The 16,506-nt window shown below is 41.3% G+C and overlaps 2 protein-coding genes across 2 annotated transcripts in view; one reads left to right on the top strand and one right to left on the bottom strand.

The window, feature by feature from the left end:
- LOC137045489 (uncharacterized) overlaps nt 1-16,506 on the top strand; it is a 153,960-nt gene that overhangs the window by 58,426 nt on the left and 79,028 nt on the right. The gene's annotated exons all lie outside the window — the stretch shown is intronic.
- Nucleotides 1-16,506, bottom strand: part of LOC137045496 (kinase non-catalytic C-lobe domain-containing protein 1) — a 74,422-nt gene that overhangs the window by 10,432 nt on the left and 47,484 nt on the right. Inside the window, exons 19-26 of the mRNA XM_067422163.1 lie at nt 15,889-15,982; nt 15,566-15,663; nt 13,625-13,818; nt 12,897-13,007; nt 11,102-11,249; nt 10,305-10,466; nt 8,868-9,068; nt 5,318-5,400 (exon numbers count right to left, since the gene is read on the bottom strand). Of these exons, the coding sequence (XP_067278264.1) occupies nt 5,318-5,400; nt 8,868-9,068; nt 10,305-10,466; nt 11,102-11,249; nt 12,897-13,007; nt 13,625-13,818; nt 15,566-15,663; nt 15,889-15,982 (1,091 nt within the window). The remainder of the gene's footprint in view (nt 1-5,317; nt 5,401-8,867; nt 9,069-10,304; nt 10,467-11,101; nt 11,250-12,896; nt 13,008-13,624; nt 13,819-15,565; nt 15,664-15,888; nt 15,983-16,506) is intronic.

Raw genomic sequence — 16,506 nt, 5'->3', positions numbered from 1 at the left:
CGGGTATATCCGGGGCAATAACCAACGATACATCACATGGGTCATTTTTCTTTTATGCCAAAAATCATTAGGGTATTAAGATCATGCTCCATGAAGATATTTAGCAAACGTCCTACTGTAAATATATCAGAAATGTATTATTAATACACTCTAAAAAATTCTGGGTAAAAAACAACCCAATTTTGGGTCAAATATGGACTAACAGTTGGGTTGCTTTAACCCAGCGATTGGGTTGTTTTAAGCAAATATTTGACCCAACCGCAGGGTTAAAACAATCCAATTGATTGGTTAGTTCATATTTGGCCCAACATTGGGTTAAAACAACCCATCTTTTTAAGAGTTTAGTAATATGCAATGCTAAGGACTTCATTTGGACAACTTTAAATGAGATTTTCTCAACAACTAAATTGAAAACTAATATGAAAACGAATTGTTTTTGCACCCTCGGATTCAGATTTACAAATATTGTCCAATCCTAACAAACCACACATTATTGGAAAGATTATTATTCTGCTTTCAGATGATCTATAAATCTCAGCTAATTGACCCTTATCGTGGTCCAGGGTCACATATATATCATTTTTATTATTAAAATGTGTAAGTATGTATATATACATACATATATATATATATATATATATATACATACATACATACATATATATATATATATATACACACAGGGAGTGCAGAATTATTAGGCAAATGAGTATTTTGACCACATCATTCATCCTCGTTATGCATGTTGTCTTACTCCAAGCTGTATAGGCTGGAAAGCCTACTACCAATTAAGCATATTAGGTGATGTGCATCTCTGTAATGAGAAGGGGTGTGGTCTAATGACATCAACACCCTATATCAGGTGTGCATAATTATTAGGCAACTTCCTTTCCTTTGGCAAAATGGGTCAAAAGAAGGACTTGACAGGCTCAGAAAAGTCAAAAATAGTGAGATATATTGCAGAGGGATGCAGCAGTCTTAAAATAGCCAAGCTTCTGAAGCGTGATCATCGAACAATCAAGCGTTTCATTCAAAATAGTCAACAGGGTCGCAAGAAGCGTGTGGAAAAACCAAGGCGCAAAGTAACTGCCCGTGAACTGAGAAAAGTCAAGCGTGCAGCTGCCAAGATGCCACTTGCCACCAGTTTGGCCATATTTCAGAGCTGCAACATCACTGGAGTGCCCAAAAGCACAAGGTGTGCAATACTCAGAGACATGGCCAAGGTAAGAAAGGCAGAAAGTCGACCACCACTGAACAAGACACACAAGCTGAAACGTCAAGACTGGGCCAAGAAATATCTCAAGACTGATTTTTCTAAGGTTTTATGGACTGATGAAATGAGAGTGAGTCTTGATGGGCCAGATGGATGGGCCCGTGGCTGGATTGGTAAAGGGCAGAGAGCTCCAGTCCGACTCAGACGCCAGCAAGGTGGAGGTGGAGTACTGGTTTGGGCTGGTATCATCAAAGATGAGCTTGTGGGGCCTTTTCGGGTTGAGGATGGAGTCAAGCTCAACTCCCAGTCCTACTGCCAGTTTCTGGAAGACACCTTCTTCAAGCTGTGGTACAGGAAGAAGTCTGCATCCTTCAAGAAAAACATGATTTTCATGCAGGACAATGCTCCATCACACGCGTCCAAGTACTCCACAGCGTGGCTGGCAAGAAAGGGTATAAAAGAAGAAAATCTAATGATATGGCCTCCTTGTTCACCTGATCTGAACCCCATTGAGAACCTGTGGTCCATCATCAAATGTGCGATTTACAAGGAGGGAAAACAGGACACCTCTCTGAACAGTGTCTGGGAGGCTGTGGTTGCTGCTGCACGCAATGTTGATGGTGAACGGTTTCACTGGTAAAAATAAATAATTGAAATGGGTATAAATTTGTTTTTTGTTAAGTTGCCTAATAATTCTGCACAGTAATAGTCACCTGCACACACAGATATCCCCCTAAAATAGCTAAAACTAAAAACTAAAACTTCCAAAAATATTCAGCTTTGATATTAATGAGTTTTTTGTGTTCATTGAGAACATGGTTGTTGTTCAATAATAAAATTAATCCTCAAAAATACAACTTGCCTAATAATTCTGCACTCCCTGTATACACACACACATATATATAAATTACTCTCTAAATGTTTGAGGTCATATTGTCACATCCCATCAGGTCTAAAATATAAACCCATCAGGTTTTTGTTATTTTTGGACCCAAATGTATTTCTGATGCTTCAAGAGACTCTAATTAACCCACTGATGTCTCATATGGACTACTGTGATGATGTTTTCATTACCTTCTGGACATGGACAGTATAGTGTGCATACACTTACATTCAAAGGACAGAAAGCCCTCAGACTAAATATAAAATATCTTAAACTGTGTGTGAAGATGAGCGGAGGTCTTACGGGTGTGGAACGACATTAGGGAGAGGAGTTAATGACAGACATTTCATTTTTGGGGGAACTAACCCTTTATGTTCAACAATTTTAGGTCCATTCACACTTGTAGTTCGGTTCGTTTGGTTAGTTTGGACCGGACCATAAAACAAAAACAAAACATATAGTCCTGGTCCGCTTAGCGTTTACACTGGCATTTTTAACAACAAACCTAAAGTTACCGAACCAAAGGCTCAGGGAGACGCTCACAACCTGATTGGTCGGCTTATATGACGTCGGAGCTGCTTACCGAACATTCAGAACAACGCTGTGTGCTGGATTAAACGCGGTCATTTAATGCGTGTACACATGGCATTAGTTTTACCGGCTGGGAACTCATGAAGAGCTCATCAAATGTTCAAAACATTCAAAACAGCAGCAGGATTTCCTCCGTTGTGCAGAAAAGAGACGGCCGTTCTGTCGTCTGTACCGACTAATGGCCGACAGGTCCTCTGATGAGAAGAGCCAGGTTTGCTTTTTGTGCGTTTTTTCTAGCATTTTCGAAACATGCTCGTCGGACCAAATATTGATGAGGCTCTTCCTCGTTGCTCTACGTTTGCCCTCTAACGTACATTATTCATTTTGGATACACCGCGTCTTCAAATCAGCTGACTATGCGTCTCATCTTGTGATATCATGTCCTGTTTTTGGGTCGTTTACATGTCTTCGGTCCGTGTTGCGTTCATATATCAGTCGAACCGCACCAGAGTTGGTTTGGAAGCGGACCGAGACCCGTCTTTTTAGCGCTTTCGTCCGATTGTTTGGTGCGCATCAGGGTTTGGATGGCAGCGTTCACATGTGTTCAAGGGTGCTTTCACACCTGCCTCATTTAGTTCGGTTGAATCGTACTAGAGTTCGTTTCCCTCTTTGGTGCGGTTCGTTTGGTCAGGTCTGAAAGCAGCAATCGCACTCGGGTGCGCACCAGAAGTGGACCAAACAAGCGTACCGAGACCTCCTTGAAGAGCTGGTCTTGGTACTTTTTCAAACGAACTCTGGAGCGGTTTGTTTGTGGTGAGAACGTGATCCGACCTCGAACAGAACCAACTGCAAAAGTACTGATCATTTTTGGACTGAACCAGCTGCCATAGTTAGCTGCGCTGACATTGTGTGCATGATATTATTACCTGATAGATCGTTGTCAATATTTTCGGAAGATGGAAGCATGTCAAGAGTTAATAATTAATGCACGCCTCCTCTTGAAGTGACGAGCGATGCGCGCTCGCCGTCTGCAGTGCATTAGAACGCTGTTTTCATGTCGCATCCACGCTTCATTATAGAAATGTTGTGTTTGCATACCGTGGTAAATACACACCGTGTAGTAGATTATGGCCAGGGACAAAACCAGCCCGCGCAGTCGTCTCTCCATAGTGTTATTATAGTTTGCTGGCTTTGCCTCTTCTGCCGGAATTTTCAAGAAGTCCTCGCTGCAGCCTGAAGCACGATGACGTACCGGATCAGATCCAACGCGTACTGGACGCGCATGCGCGGTGGTGTCATTCACAATTGCATGACGTAATATACGCATGCGCAGAAGAGTTTTGGGGACATTGAATGCACAGGAGAGTTTTGCTGGATTGATAAATACTCAAACTGCTCGCGCAAAAATAATGATTAATAACATGCACATCAGGACACACGTTTTGCATTTTCCCTTGAATGTGTAGGCTACTGGTATTTTAACTCTTTACAGATCGTGTTGCATTGTACCTTGAGGATTAAAATTACAGAGACAATTACTTGACACATTTTTCCTTCCACTCAACAGCAAGTATGATCAGTATATAAAATTCTAACTGTTTTGCATGCATGTACAGCGAAACTATGTAATTTAGGCATCACATTTATGAAAAGATGATTTATTCATCAATAATTACTTAATACTATTTATCAGTACTACAACTATACAGTTTAGAACATCATCTATACAATAATGATCATACATTAAGACTAGCGCTTACGCATTATAAATTAACCCAGAGATCGGTATGAATGACGTTGCCATAACGATCCACCATCCAGTACGTATTGGATCTGATCCAGCAACGTCATCGTGCTACAGACTGCAGCGAGGGGTGTCACGGAATTTTCCCACACGTAAATTCTGACCAATCGAAAAGCAGTTTAGGAAATACGCCATGGCCAATGAGTGATGTGGATGTTGTCACATGCCTGCGTTTTGGTTCGTTTCAACTGGTTCGGACCAAAGCAATCAGTGTGGTGTGAAAAGGAACCAAAAAATCTGAAAAATGCAACAATGTCTAATTGTTTGCCCTTGGTTCGGACCAGATGAACTGAACTAGAGATGTGAAAGCACCCTTCCTTAGCGCTTTCGGTCCGATTGTTTGGTGCGCACCAGGGTTCGGATGGCAGCGTTCACGTGTTCATACCCGCACTAAACGAGCAATCGCACCAGGGTTCGTTTTAATCCAACCAAACATGACAAGTGTGAACACAGCCTTACTCGTCTCGTCAAGTCCCAAGCAAAGCATGCTGGGAACTACAGTTTCAGCAAAAATCATGTTTGAGCACTTAATTTGTTCACATTTACCCCAAATAATGTAATCTAGTAGATTGCACCTTTTAGAGAATTACATTAATCAAAAGCAAAGAAATCACGTTTAGAAGAGAGACACAATTTTGTGTAGATCGCAAATAATACGATTAAATTGGACAATGTGCGTTTTCCTTTTTTTAAGTGTATTTTTTTAGTTACACCAACAAAGTTTTTTTACAGTGGGCTTTCACACATTTTTTTTATATTTACAGGTCATTTCAATTGTCTTTTGGTGTGTTAAATGAAGTCAGATGAATTGTTGTCTTCTTAATAAAGCAGATCATTTAAAAGCACACTGAGTTAACTCTCCTTTACAGTCATCGGTGGGACTCACCTGGAGATGTGTCTGGAGTTTTCTGCCACTCCGTGAGCTCTGGTGTTCAGAAAGTGAACCGGATGACAGGCCTGAAATATTTCCTGCGCGAGACATGAATATAAATGCTGAATCAATATGAGAGGTTATTTGACAAGAGATGAAAATAATACAATGCTCATGTGTCGCCACCTAGAGGTGGAGCAAGAAATGACAGCCTGAGGACAGAGAAGGAAAATAACTGGAAAAATAGGGTAAAAACAAGAAAATAACTAAATTATGATGGAAATGTAAAAATTGTAAGACCAATTTAAACTACCTGTAAAATGATTGGAATATTTAAGTTTTTTTTTACAAAATAAAATTCTGCTCACAAAGGCTGCATTTATTTGATTTAAAAAATACAATAAATACAGTAAAAATAGTGAAATATTATTATGTAAATCATCTGTTCTCTATGATCATATTGTATGATCCCTTATGAATTTAGGTATAGTTTTATAATCACTGAGATCCCAGATGTGAGGTGTGCTCTCCCAAGAAAATAATAATTTCTATAATCATTTGTGCATTTTAAGATGTTCTAATATAGCTTAAAAACCATGTCTGTGGGCATAGATTATGTCTCTTCTTCTTACCCCCTGATCTCTCTTTTTCTCTTTGCTGAAGTATGTTGCTAAATAGGGCCCACACTGCAAAAAAGGCTCTTCTTATTTAGTCACATTGTCTTGTTTCCAGTCAAAATATCGAAAAAAATTCTGACATGAAGATGCATTTACTAGATAAGTAAAATTACATATTTTTCATTACTTTCTTAAAAATAAAATCAAAATGAAGTGAGTTTTTTCTTCAATGATCTGCCAATGGGGTGAGAAAAATGATCTTGTTTCTTGTTTCCGTCCCAAACAGAAATCAGATTATTTTTCTCACCCCATTGGCAGATCATTTTGCCTGTTTTAAGCAAAAACGCACTTATTTTGATATATATATTTTTTTTAAACAAGGAAAATATATTGTTATTTTACTCATCTAGTAAATGCACCTTGATTTAAGAATTGTTAGATATTTGGACTGAAAACAAGACAAAAATACTAAATAAGAAGAGCATTTTTTTGCAGTGTAGAACCGCCCGTGCCCCAAATGTATGAATAAAGCAAAAATATGAAGCAGCACGACTGTTTTCAACACTGATAATAATCCTAAATGTGTGTTGATGATCAGATCCTCATCTGAGAATGATTAGTGAAGGATCATGTGACACTGAAGACTGGAGTAATGATGATAAATTCAGCTTTGATCACAGGAATAAATCACACTTTACTATACACACTCAGAAAAAAGGCTTCATTTGGGTTCTATAGGGTTCTTTACTCAACTCCTTTCATGGTAAAAGGTTCTAATGTCAAGAAAGAACCCTTTTTGACACAAAGGTTCTTTAGGCTATTAGTCATCCATACACTCTAAAAAATTCTGAGTAAAAAAACAACCCAATGTTGGGTCAAATATGGACTAACCCAGCAGTTGGGTTGTTTTAACCCAGCGATTGGGTCAAATATTTGCTTAAGACAACCTAATCGCTGTGTTAAAACAACCCAATTGCTGGGTTAGTCCATATTTGACCCAACATTGGGTTGTTTTTTAGCCAGAATATTTTAGAGTGTAAGATGAGATAAATATATACATTTTCTAACCACCATATCTTGAATTTTGTGATCATTCATAAATGCGTTTGAATACACGGAATAATGCAGTGAAAATAATATGAAATATTTAATCCTGGAAAGGACAAAACAAATGATAATGAATGAACCCCTAAAAGGCTCCATATAGAACTTTTTTCCTGGTTCCAAAGAACCCTAAAGAGTTCTTTTGTTTGAACCCTTAGAAAGAGTTCTCCAATAGAGACAGAGCGACACGCGTCGTAATCTGAAGCCACGCCCACCGGGGGGAAAACAAACCAACCGTCTCTGTTGACTCTCTAATGCGTGAAGCGCCTCCTTGTGATTTCTGACTTCTAACAAAAAAACGAACAATGTCTAAAAGCTGATATGTGACGAGGTGTGCAGAAAACAAGATGAAGGACCCAGAACCAAAAACTCAGAAGTTTTTATAATCTGTTGAGCCAAAAACTGGGACTGAGCGCAAATAGCTTCAGTGATTCCTTATAGTACAGAATCGCTGTCAGTCAAAAGGAGATGCAGACCCTCCAATCATCAAGCAGAAGCTCGGAGTCCGGGCCAGCCCACTCCCCATTCACTCCCAGAAGCGCTGAGCGTCCGTGGGCGGGACATAATCGCAGCGTTTATCCAATGACCGTCTAGTTTCGAAGCGCTGAAAAAACCGTTCAAAGCAGCCCCATTGAAGTCAATGGACGCTGGGCTTCTATAGGGAAATGCACTGTGACACTGCGGGAATGTATGAGAAGGAAATCGAGTCAGCTGACCTGCTATATGTAACTGATTCTGAACGAACTCGTCTTTGAGATGAACGTTTTCTAACGCATTTTTAGTCAATACAATGTTAATATAATAGTACATATTTGAACATTAATTTTGTGACATTATAAGGGAAGCCGAGCTTCCCTTGCAGTCTTAAAGAAATCGCCGCTGAGAGAGAACTACACCCACTGGAGAGGAAAGTAATCACAGAGAGGAAATATAACATATAAAACTGACATTTGGATATTTGACTAAATGTTTACTGCAGACGTACACATACTGAGACACACTGTGGGTCAGGATCCCAAAACTGAGCCATTCTTCTGCTGAAGCTTCACGTCTTATGGCCTGTGTCCACTTTTGTCTCCTTAAACATTCGTTTTTTGGGGGTCGAGAGCTTATAAAAACTTAGTTCTGTGTTTTTTAGCTTGTTTGCTGCACATCTTGTCACATATCAGCTTTTAGACGTTGTTCTGTTTCTTGTTATAAGTAAGAAAAGACAAGGCGACCGCTTCACGTGATACAAAGTCAATGGAGAGCGTTGGATTGTTTTTTTCCACTGAAACAGGAAGACAGGGCGGGGCATATCGAACAGCTCCTCCCCTTTTTAAAATTAGCCAATAGCGTTTTGTTTATATCGCAGCTCAGCCAGAGCTGTTGAGCTTGGTAAAGCCGCAGTTTCCTCCTAATCTCAAACCGTTTCTCTTCCTAATCTCCTCCATATCGCTTCAAAATATCATTCTGTGCAGAATTTAGACAGGTCTGATACGTTTTGTGGTCTACGCCGGCTCTAGAGAAGCATTTGATTGGACAGAAAATCGAATGAGAAACCGAAAGTGCAGCGTGATGTCATCAAAGTCATGGATTCAGGGCTGGCGAGACTGAGATTTGCGAGGTTTTTCTCCTCTACTGAGCTCTCTCTTTTTCAGTCCCTGTGCACCCGAGGGTTTAGACCGCTTCATTTTTGATGAAATGTAATATGACATACATAGCACCTGATAGAACCTATTCTTCTAGAGTGTATATTCACATGAAAACAGCTGATTTACACTATATTTCAGAATTTTTACAGTATTTTTGATCAAATAAATGCTGCCTTGTGGAGCAGAAGAGACTCTTTCCTGAATCGGCACCTGCTCCAGAAGTGTGAGTTGCTGTGCGATCTGCTGCGGTGTGTGTTCGGTCCGACTGAAGGCCATTTTCTCCTCAGATCTCAGGCTAGTGTTGGTCAGCTGGTTCATCAGCGAGGCGTAACATGGCCGAGGAAGAGCCGCAGCGATGGAGAAGCTTTTCTCTTTACACACGGCCATCTGCAGCTCACGCCACTGCAAACCCTACACACACCATCATCAATCAACAACACACACATACAGTCAGTCCATCAGTGGATGTTTTCCACAACTCGTTTGATTTGAGGTAAGACACTACAGACAAACGTATTGTGTTCTTTTAGACTAGTGGAAAGATCCAAAATACACATTTAAGTGCTTAAACATTAAAATTTACCCATGTACATGATTACTGTTTTAATATGGCTAAAAAAACATATTATGCCACAATCTTCACAAAGTAATGTCTAGAGTCATGAAATTATTGTTTTTGGTCATCAACTCTGTTGATAAACAATTAAACAAACCATTTTTAACAACGGGATTGTAAATAACACCATTTTAGTAAAAGTCAATGACAGGGAGACTTGGATATTTTATTGAAAATCTGAACATTTAAAAACAGCCATGGGTAAATTTTCCCAGCGGTGGTTCTAGTGTAGCCTGGATGGCAGCCGATCTCAGCCCCGCCCCCAGTCGATCTCAGCCCTGCCCCCAGTCGATCTCAGCCCCGCCCCCAGTCGATCTCAGCCCCGCCCCCAGTCGATCTCAGCCCTGCCCCCAGCCGATCTCAGCCCCGCCCCCAGCCGATCTCAGCCCCGCCCCCAGTCGATCTCAGCCCCGCCCCCAGTCGATCTCAGCCCTGCCCCCAGTCGATCTCAGCCCCGCCCCCAGTCGATCTCAGCCCTGTCCCCAGTCGATCTCAGCCCCGCCCCCAGCCGATCTCAGCCCCGCCCCCAGTCGATCTCAGCCCCGCCCCCAGTCGATCTCAGCCCTGTCCCCAGCCGAACTCAGCCCCGCCCACAACATCTAAACTCGGGCAGTTCGGTCTGGACTTGATCCATAGAGGAGTAATTATGCCTGAACAGAAATTGACCAATGAGATCATCAGGGCGGGCTTTAGACGATGACGGACAGATGATCAACAGAAACTGACCAATGAGATCATCAGGGCTGGCTTTAGCCAATGATGGACAGATGATCAACAGAAACTGTTCTCCGGGAAAAAATGGTGTTTAGGCTATCTATCTATCTATCTATCTATCTATCTATCTATCTATCTATCTATCTATCTATCTATCTATCTATCTATCTATCTATCTATCTATCTATCTATCTATCTATCTATCTATCTATCTATCTATCTATCTATCTATCTATCTATCTATCTGTCTGTCTGTCTGTCTATCTGTCTGTCTGTCTGTCTGTCTGTCTGTCTGTCTGTCTTTGACATTCACAGACCTTTCGAGCAGCGTCTTCGATGGACTGAACTGACGGCATGTCCTCGTCCTCTGGACTGATGGAGGCGTCGCTCACACACGACGGGCCACAGAAGCGCCTCTTCCTGGGCGCGGCCTGGAGCATCACGAGCAAACTCTCTCCGCGACTGTCAACCGGCGCTACCTGAAGACACAGCGTATCGCAGTTATCTCTCTCTCTCACACACACACACACACACGCACAAACACACACAGACATACACACACAAAAAACACTGACACACACACACACACACACACACTCACACACACATACACACGTTGTTTTTTGTGTTTTTGTGAAATGTGGGGACATTCCATAGGCGTAATGGTTTTTATACTGTACAAACCGTATTTTCTATCCCCTTACACTGCCCCTAAACCTACCCATCACACACACACACACACACACACACACACACACACACACACACACACACACACACACACACACACACACACACACACACACACACACACACACACACACATTCTGCATTTTTACTTTCTCATAAAAACTCCTCCTGTGTGATTTATAAGCCTTTTGTAAAGTGGGGCCATGGGTAATGTCCTCATATTTCACCCTGTCCTGTAATACCTGTGTCATACCCATGGCATTATACACATTTGAGTCCTCATATGTCACAAAAACATGCCCACAAAAACACTGATACAGACACACACACAGACACACGCACACGCACACACACACACAAACACACACACACACACACACACACACACACACACACACACACACACACACGTGCTGTGTGATACCTCAGAGGTCAGGAACGCCTCCAGTGTGTGAAGGAGGCTAGAGCCGGAGCTGAAGTCCAACAAGTGTCCGTCTCCAATCCAGAAGTGTAATAAATCCAGAGTGCGCTGATACACTTTCGCTCCGTCCGATGAGGGATCTTCATTTGCTCTGCAGTTTGACAATTAATGGAGAACATAATTACATCTCATTTAATTTAACTTCTTGGAGATTATTATGTAATTATTAGACTGTGGATGATTGACTATTTCTGTAAACCTTAATTATGTTGGCTTAACAAAATCCATCCGTTCATCTATCTATCGTTCTGTCTATCCATCCATCCACACTATATTGCCAAAAGTTTTGGGACACCTTTAATGCCGTCCCATTGTTAATCCGTAGGGTTTAATATGGAGTCGGCCCACCCTTCGCAGCTCTAACAGCTTCAGCTCTTCTGGGAAGGCTTTCCTCAAGGTTTAGGAGTGTGTTTATGGGGATTTCTGCCCATTCTTCTAGAAGCTCAGTGAGGTCAGGCACTGATGTTGGACGAGAAGGCCTGGCTCTCAGTCTCCGCTCTAATTCATCCCAAAGCTGTTCTATCGGGTTGAGCTCAGGACTCTGTGCAGGCCATTCAAGTTCCTCCACACCAAACTCCTCATCCATGTCTTTATGGGCCGACGCTTTGTGCACTGGAGCGCAGTCATAATGGGACAGGAAGGGGCCGTCCACAAACTGATCCCACAGTTGGAAACATGAAACTGTCCAAAATGTCTTTGTGAAGCATCAGGAGTTCCTTTCCCTGAAACTAAGGGGCCAAGCCCTGAAAAACAACCCACCCCATAATCCCCCCTCCACCAAACTTTACACTTGGCACAATGCAGTCAGGCAAGTCCCGTTCTCCTGGCAACTGCCAAACCCAGACTCGTCCATGGGATTGTCCGACAGAAGCGTGATTGGTCGCTCAGAGAACACGTCTCACTGCTCTAGAGTCCAGTGGCGGCTGCTTTACTCCACTGCATCCCACGCTTTGCATTGCTCTTGGTGATGTAAGGCTTGGTTGAGCTGCTCGGCCATGGAAACCCATTCCATGAAGCTCTCTCCGCTGTTCTTGAGCTCATCTGAAGGCCACAGAAGTTTGGAGGTCTGGAGCTGTTGACTCTGCAGAAAGTTGGTGACTTCTGCGCACTGTGACCCTCAGCATGCGCTGACCCCGCTCTTGGATTTAACACTTCGTGGCTGAGTTTCTGTTGTTCCTAATCGCATCCACTTTGTTATAATCCCACTAACAGTTGAGCGTGGAATATTTAGTAGTGAGGAAATGTCAGGAATGGACTTATTGCACAGGTGTCAGCCTATCACGGCCCCACGCTTGAGTTCACTGAGCTCCTGAGAGCGACCCATTCTTTCACTAATGTGTGTAGAAGCGTCTGCAGGCCGAGAGCTGGAGTTATACACCTGTGGCCATGAAGAGACTGAACACCTGAACTCAGGGATCTGGAGGAGCGGCCCAATACTTTTGGCAATATAGTGTACATATCTCTTCAGATTCAGATTCAGAACTCTCCTAAAACAATCAAAGTATTCCAACTAAGCGCCTGTTTAACATTCAAACTAATATATATATATATATATATATATATATATATATATATATATATATATATATATATATATATATATATATATATATATATATATATATATATATATATATATATATATATATATATATATATATGACAAAATGTAAACTGATCATGAAAACATTTTTATTTAATTCATTTTATTTAATTCACATATTTGTTTAATTCATACCCCAGTGTGCTGTTAAATTTGTCCATAAGAAACTGCAGGAGCTCCTCAGGTGTGCAGAAGTAGCGATACGTGTAGAAGAACTGCTGAATAAAGCCCTCAGAGTGAGCGTTCCTGTGACGGAGGGAAGAGTGGTTTTAAAAAGACTCATTTGAGTGCGTTCACACCAGCATAGACTGTAAAAAAAATATGGCCGTAGTGTCCGTGACGTCACCCAAAGGATTCCGATAAGCCGTTCTGAAGCGTAAAGTAGAGACGAGCGAACCGTCGCCATCTTGGCAGCGCATCATCGCGGATCACGCCCGGATAACAGAAAATGGGGAAGAGGCGGGATGTGGGCGGAGCTTAGGTGACACAATGACTATAAATGGCGGATAAATGGCTATCCAGCTGTCACTCAAAGTAACCATGCCCTTAATTATGCAGAACTTTAAGGCTTTATATAAAGTAAACAAATGAGTTATGAAAAAATTCAGTCCCTCACATTCGTCATAAAGGGCAAAATTAGCCGTATAGGTCAAAACCACAATTTGACCCAGACTGTAAACATGTTTTTTTCTGCTGTAAAGTTGGGAATTTCAACATGAGGCTCAATGAGATTCTGCTCCCTCTGGAGCCGCTCTAGTGGCCAGTCGAGGAATTGCAGTTTACATTACGTCCGTATTGGCTTCAAGAGAGGCCGCGGGAGGTTGCCGCTTGGTTCACACACATTCATTACAAGTTCTCAGTACCTCGCATACAGGTACGCCATGAGCCCTTGGGCAGTTGCGGCCACGATTGGGCAGCCGTTCCCCCTGCGGCGCTCACACAGGAAGTGAAGAACCGCAGGATCCTCCGAATGCTGGAGCTTCAGCGGCGCAGATCCACACACAGCCAGAGAGGGCAGCAGAGAGAGCGCCAAACCACACTGATCCACACACAACACCTGACACACACACACACGCATCACACACACACACACACACACACAACACACACACACATCACAGATATATGATCATGTGTGCATTGATATCCAATCACATTACAGCCCTAATGTCACTGAATTCCTGCACTGTAAAAAAATATTGTTGGTTTAACTTAAAAAAGTAAGTAACCTGGTTGCAGGAGTTTATTGAAATTAAACATTTGAGTTGATACAATGAAGGAAATTGGTGTAATAAATAGAAACTCAAAATACTGTATCTGAACCACATAAAAAAATGTTTTCAAATCTTGAAAACTGCACAATTTGACATGTTTCACTGCGTTTTCACAAAACACACACAATTACACAATATGCTTACAAAATCGTTTAATAATATTTGAATAAAGGTTGTCGATTCTCAAAAATGTTCATTGTTTTAACTCAATTTTAAGGCAACCAGGTAACTTTTTTTTGTTTTTACAGTGGTTTCCTTATGAAGAAATATTGTAAAATAAAATAGATCAATCCAAAACGAATGTTTTATAAAGATTAGCTGGGAGACTTGCCTTAAAGGCTTTGGAAATATTAAACACTCAGTGCTCTATCTTGCACCCAGCGCAGTTGACTTTGTACACCGCCGCATGTGTCATTCCTATTTTGCACCCGCGCAAAGCGCGCTTTTCCCTCCACAGAAGCACGTCGCTAAACTAGTGAATGAACTTGCGCTCCCTGGGCGGTTCAGCGCAAAAAAGGAGGCGTGTTCCGGCGCAAACAATCCCTGGAGCTATTTTGCTGTTCCGTTAAACAGTTGCGCCACTGACCAGAAAAAACCTCGTCTAAAGTCAGTGGCGCGTTGCGCGTTGTTCATTCTGCTATTTTAAGGGCGCATGCTTGACCATAATGTATAGCGTGCACAACGCGCAGACACTTTGCTCATGTAATCTACACAGATGCAACAGTTATTTTTGCAAATCATAAATTGTTACACTAAAAAAATATTAACACATGAGATGACGGAAATCATTGTGGTGTGCCACGAAGATGTGAAAAAATAGGCATAAATCTAGCTTACAAATTATTCAGGCTAATTGTAGTAATTAAGGATCAGACCTGTTTGCCCAATAGTGGCAAGACATATCTGTATCTGAAAAAACTGTTTAACCGACGCTCTTTTGGGTGGGTTTCTCCCATCCCCATACAACACAACTCCTCTGTCTTTCACTGCTCTTCAAGAACATCCGTCTCCTCGGCTGTGAACCGCTCCTGGCGTGCGTCTGGTAAATACGCCATAATAATAGCGATCCGTAAGGGAACTTGCGCAGCTGCTTTTAAAGGGAATGTTGGATGCCGCTCTGATTGGTTTATTCACGTTACGCCCAAACCACACCTATGAATAATGAAGCTACTTCAGACCAACCCATTTTAGATTTGCGCCGGGCGCAAGAGCCATTTATCCCGCCGGGAAAATAGCAACAGCGCTGAGACCCGCCCACAAAGTTACTTGCACTTTGCGCTTTGACACTTGCGTTTCAGATCGTTAAAATAGAGCCCTTAAAATTAAATAATAACACTTGTGTTAAAATTGGTAAAAATGGCTCATTGCTTTCATAAAATGCTCAAGGCAACAATATGACAAAGACCATAGTGAGCAGACCATTCATTTTCAATGAACAACTAATACAATATTTATTTTCTTGCAAAGTAAATAAATGTAAATGCGGAATATTATTGCTCAGAAATGTCTTTAAAACACGTTGGCACAAACCTGGAGATATTTCCTCACAGAATGTAGAAACTCAACTTTGGCTCTGAGCTCGTCCAACTGCAGCTTGACTTTAGACACCATCACCTTTGTGTCTGAACCTACAAAGACACACACACACACACACACACACACACACACACACACACACACACACACACACACACACACACACACACACACACACACACACACACACACACACACACACACACACACACACACACACACACACACACACACACACACACACACACATTTCTGACGACTGAGAAACATCTGTATTGCATAATTAATGGACAGGCATCAGGCTTCTATTGCTGTACCTTTGTTTTTTCTCTCTTGCTGGGTCAGTTTGTGGTAGAAAGTTCTGGTCTTTTTCAGATTTCTGCTCTCAATGATCAGCTGTTGGTGAAGCTCCTGTTCCAGAGCACAGATGAAACAGATCAATAAATGGATAACCACAACTAAATCTGGCTTATATAAAGCCTATATCTTTGTGTAATTCGACCCAATGTGTATGAATATGATTGGAGTGTACACAATAAACGTTTGGGGTCGGTAAGTTAAAAAAATACGTAAATATTTCTGCTCACCAAGGCTGTGTTTATTTAATCACAAATACAGTAAAAATTGTGAAATATTATTACAATTTTAAATACCCACTTTTATGTGAATATATAGTAAAGTGTCATTTATTTCTGTGATTAAAGCTGTATTTATCTGATAAAAATACAGTAAAAATTGTGAAATATTACTTCAATGTAAAACAGCTATTTGCTATGTGAATGTACAGTAAAATATAATTTATTCCTGTGATCAAATCTGAATTTATTTGATCAAAAACACGGTAAACATTTTAAAATATTATTACATTTTAAAATACCAAATTTTATGTGAATACGTAGTAAAATATTATTTATTCCTGTGATCAAAGATGAATC

The sequence above is a fragment of the Pseudorasbora parva genome, chromosome 17 (genome assembly GCF_024679245.1).
Source record: "Pseudorasbora parva isolate DD20220531a chromosome 17, ASM2467924v1, whole genome shotgun sequence".
Taxonomy (NCBI): domain Eukaryota; kingdom Metazoa; phylum Chordata; class Actinopteri; order Cypriniformes; family Gobionidae; genus Pseudorasbora; species Pseudorasbora parva.
This window is presented reverse-complemented; position numbering and strand designations above follow the sequence as displayed.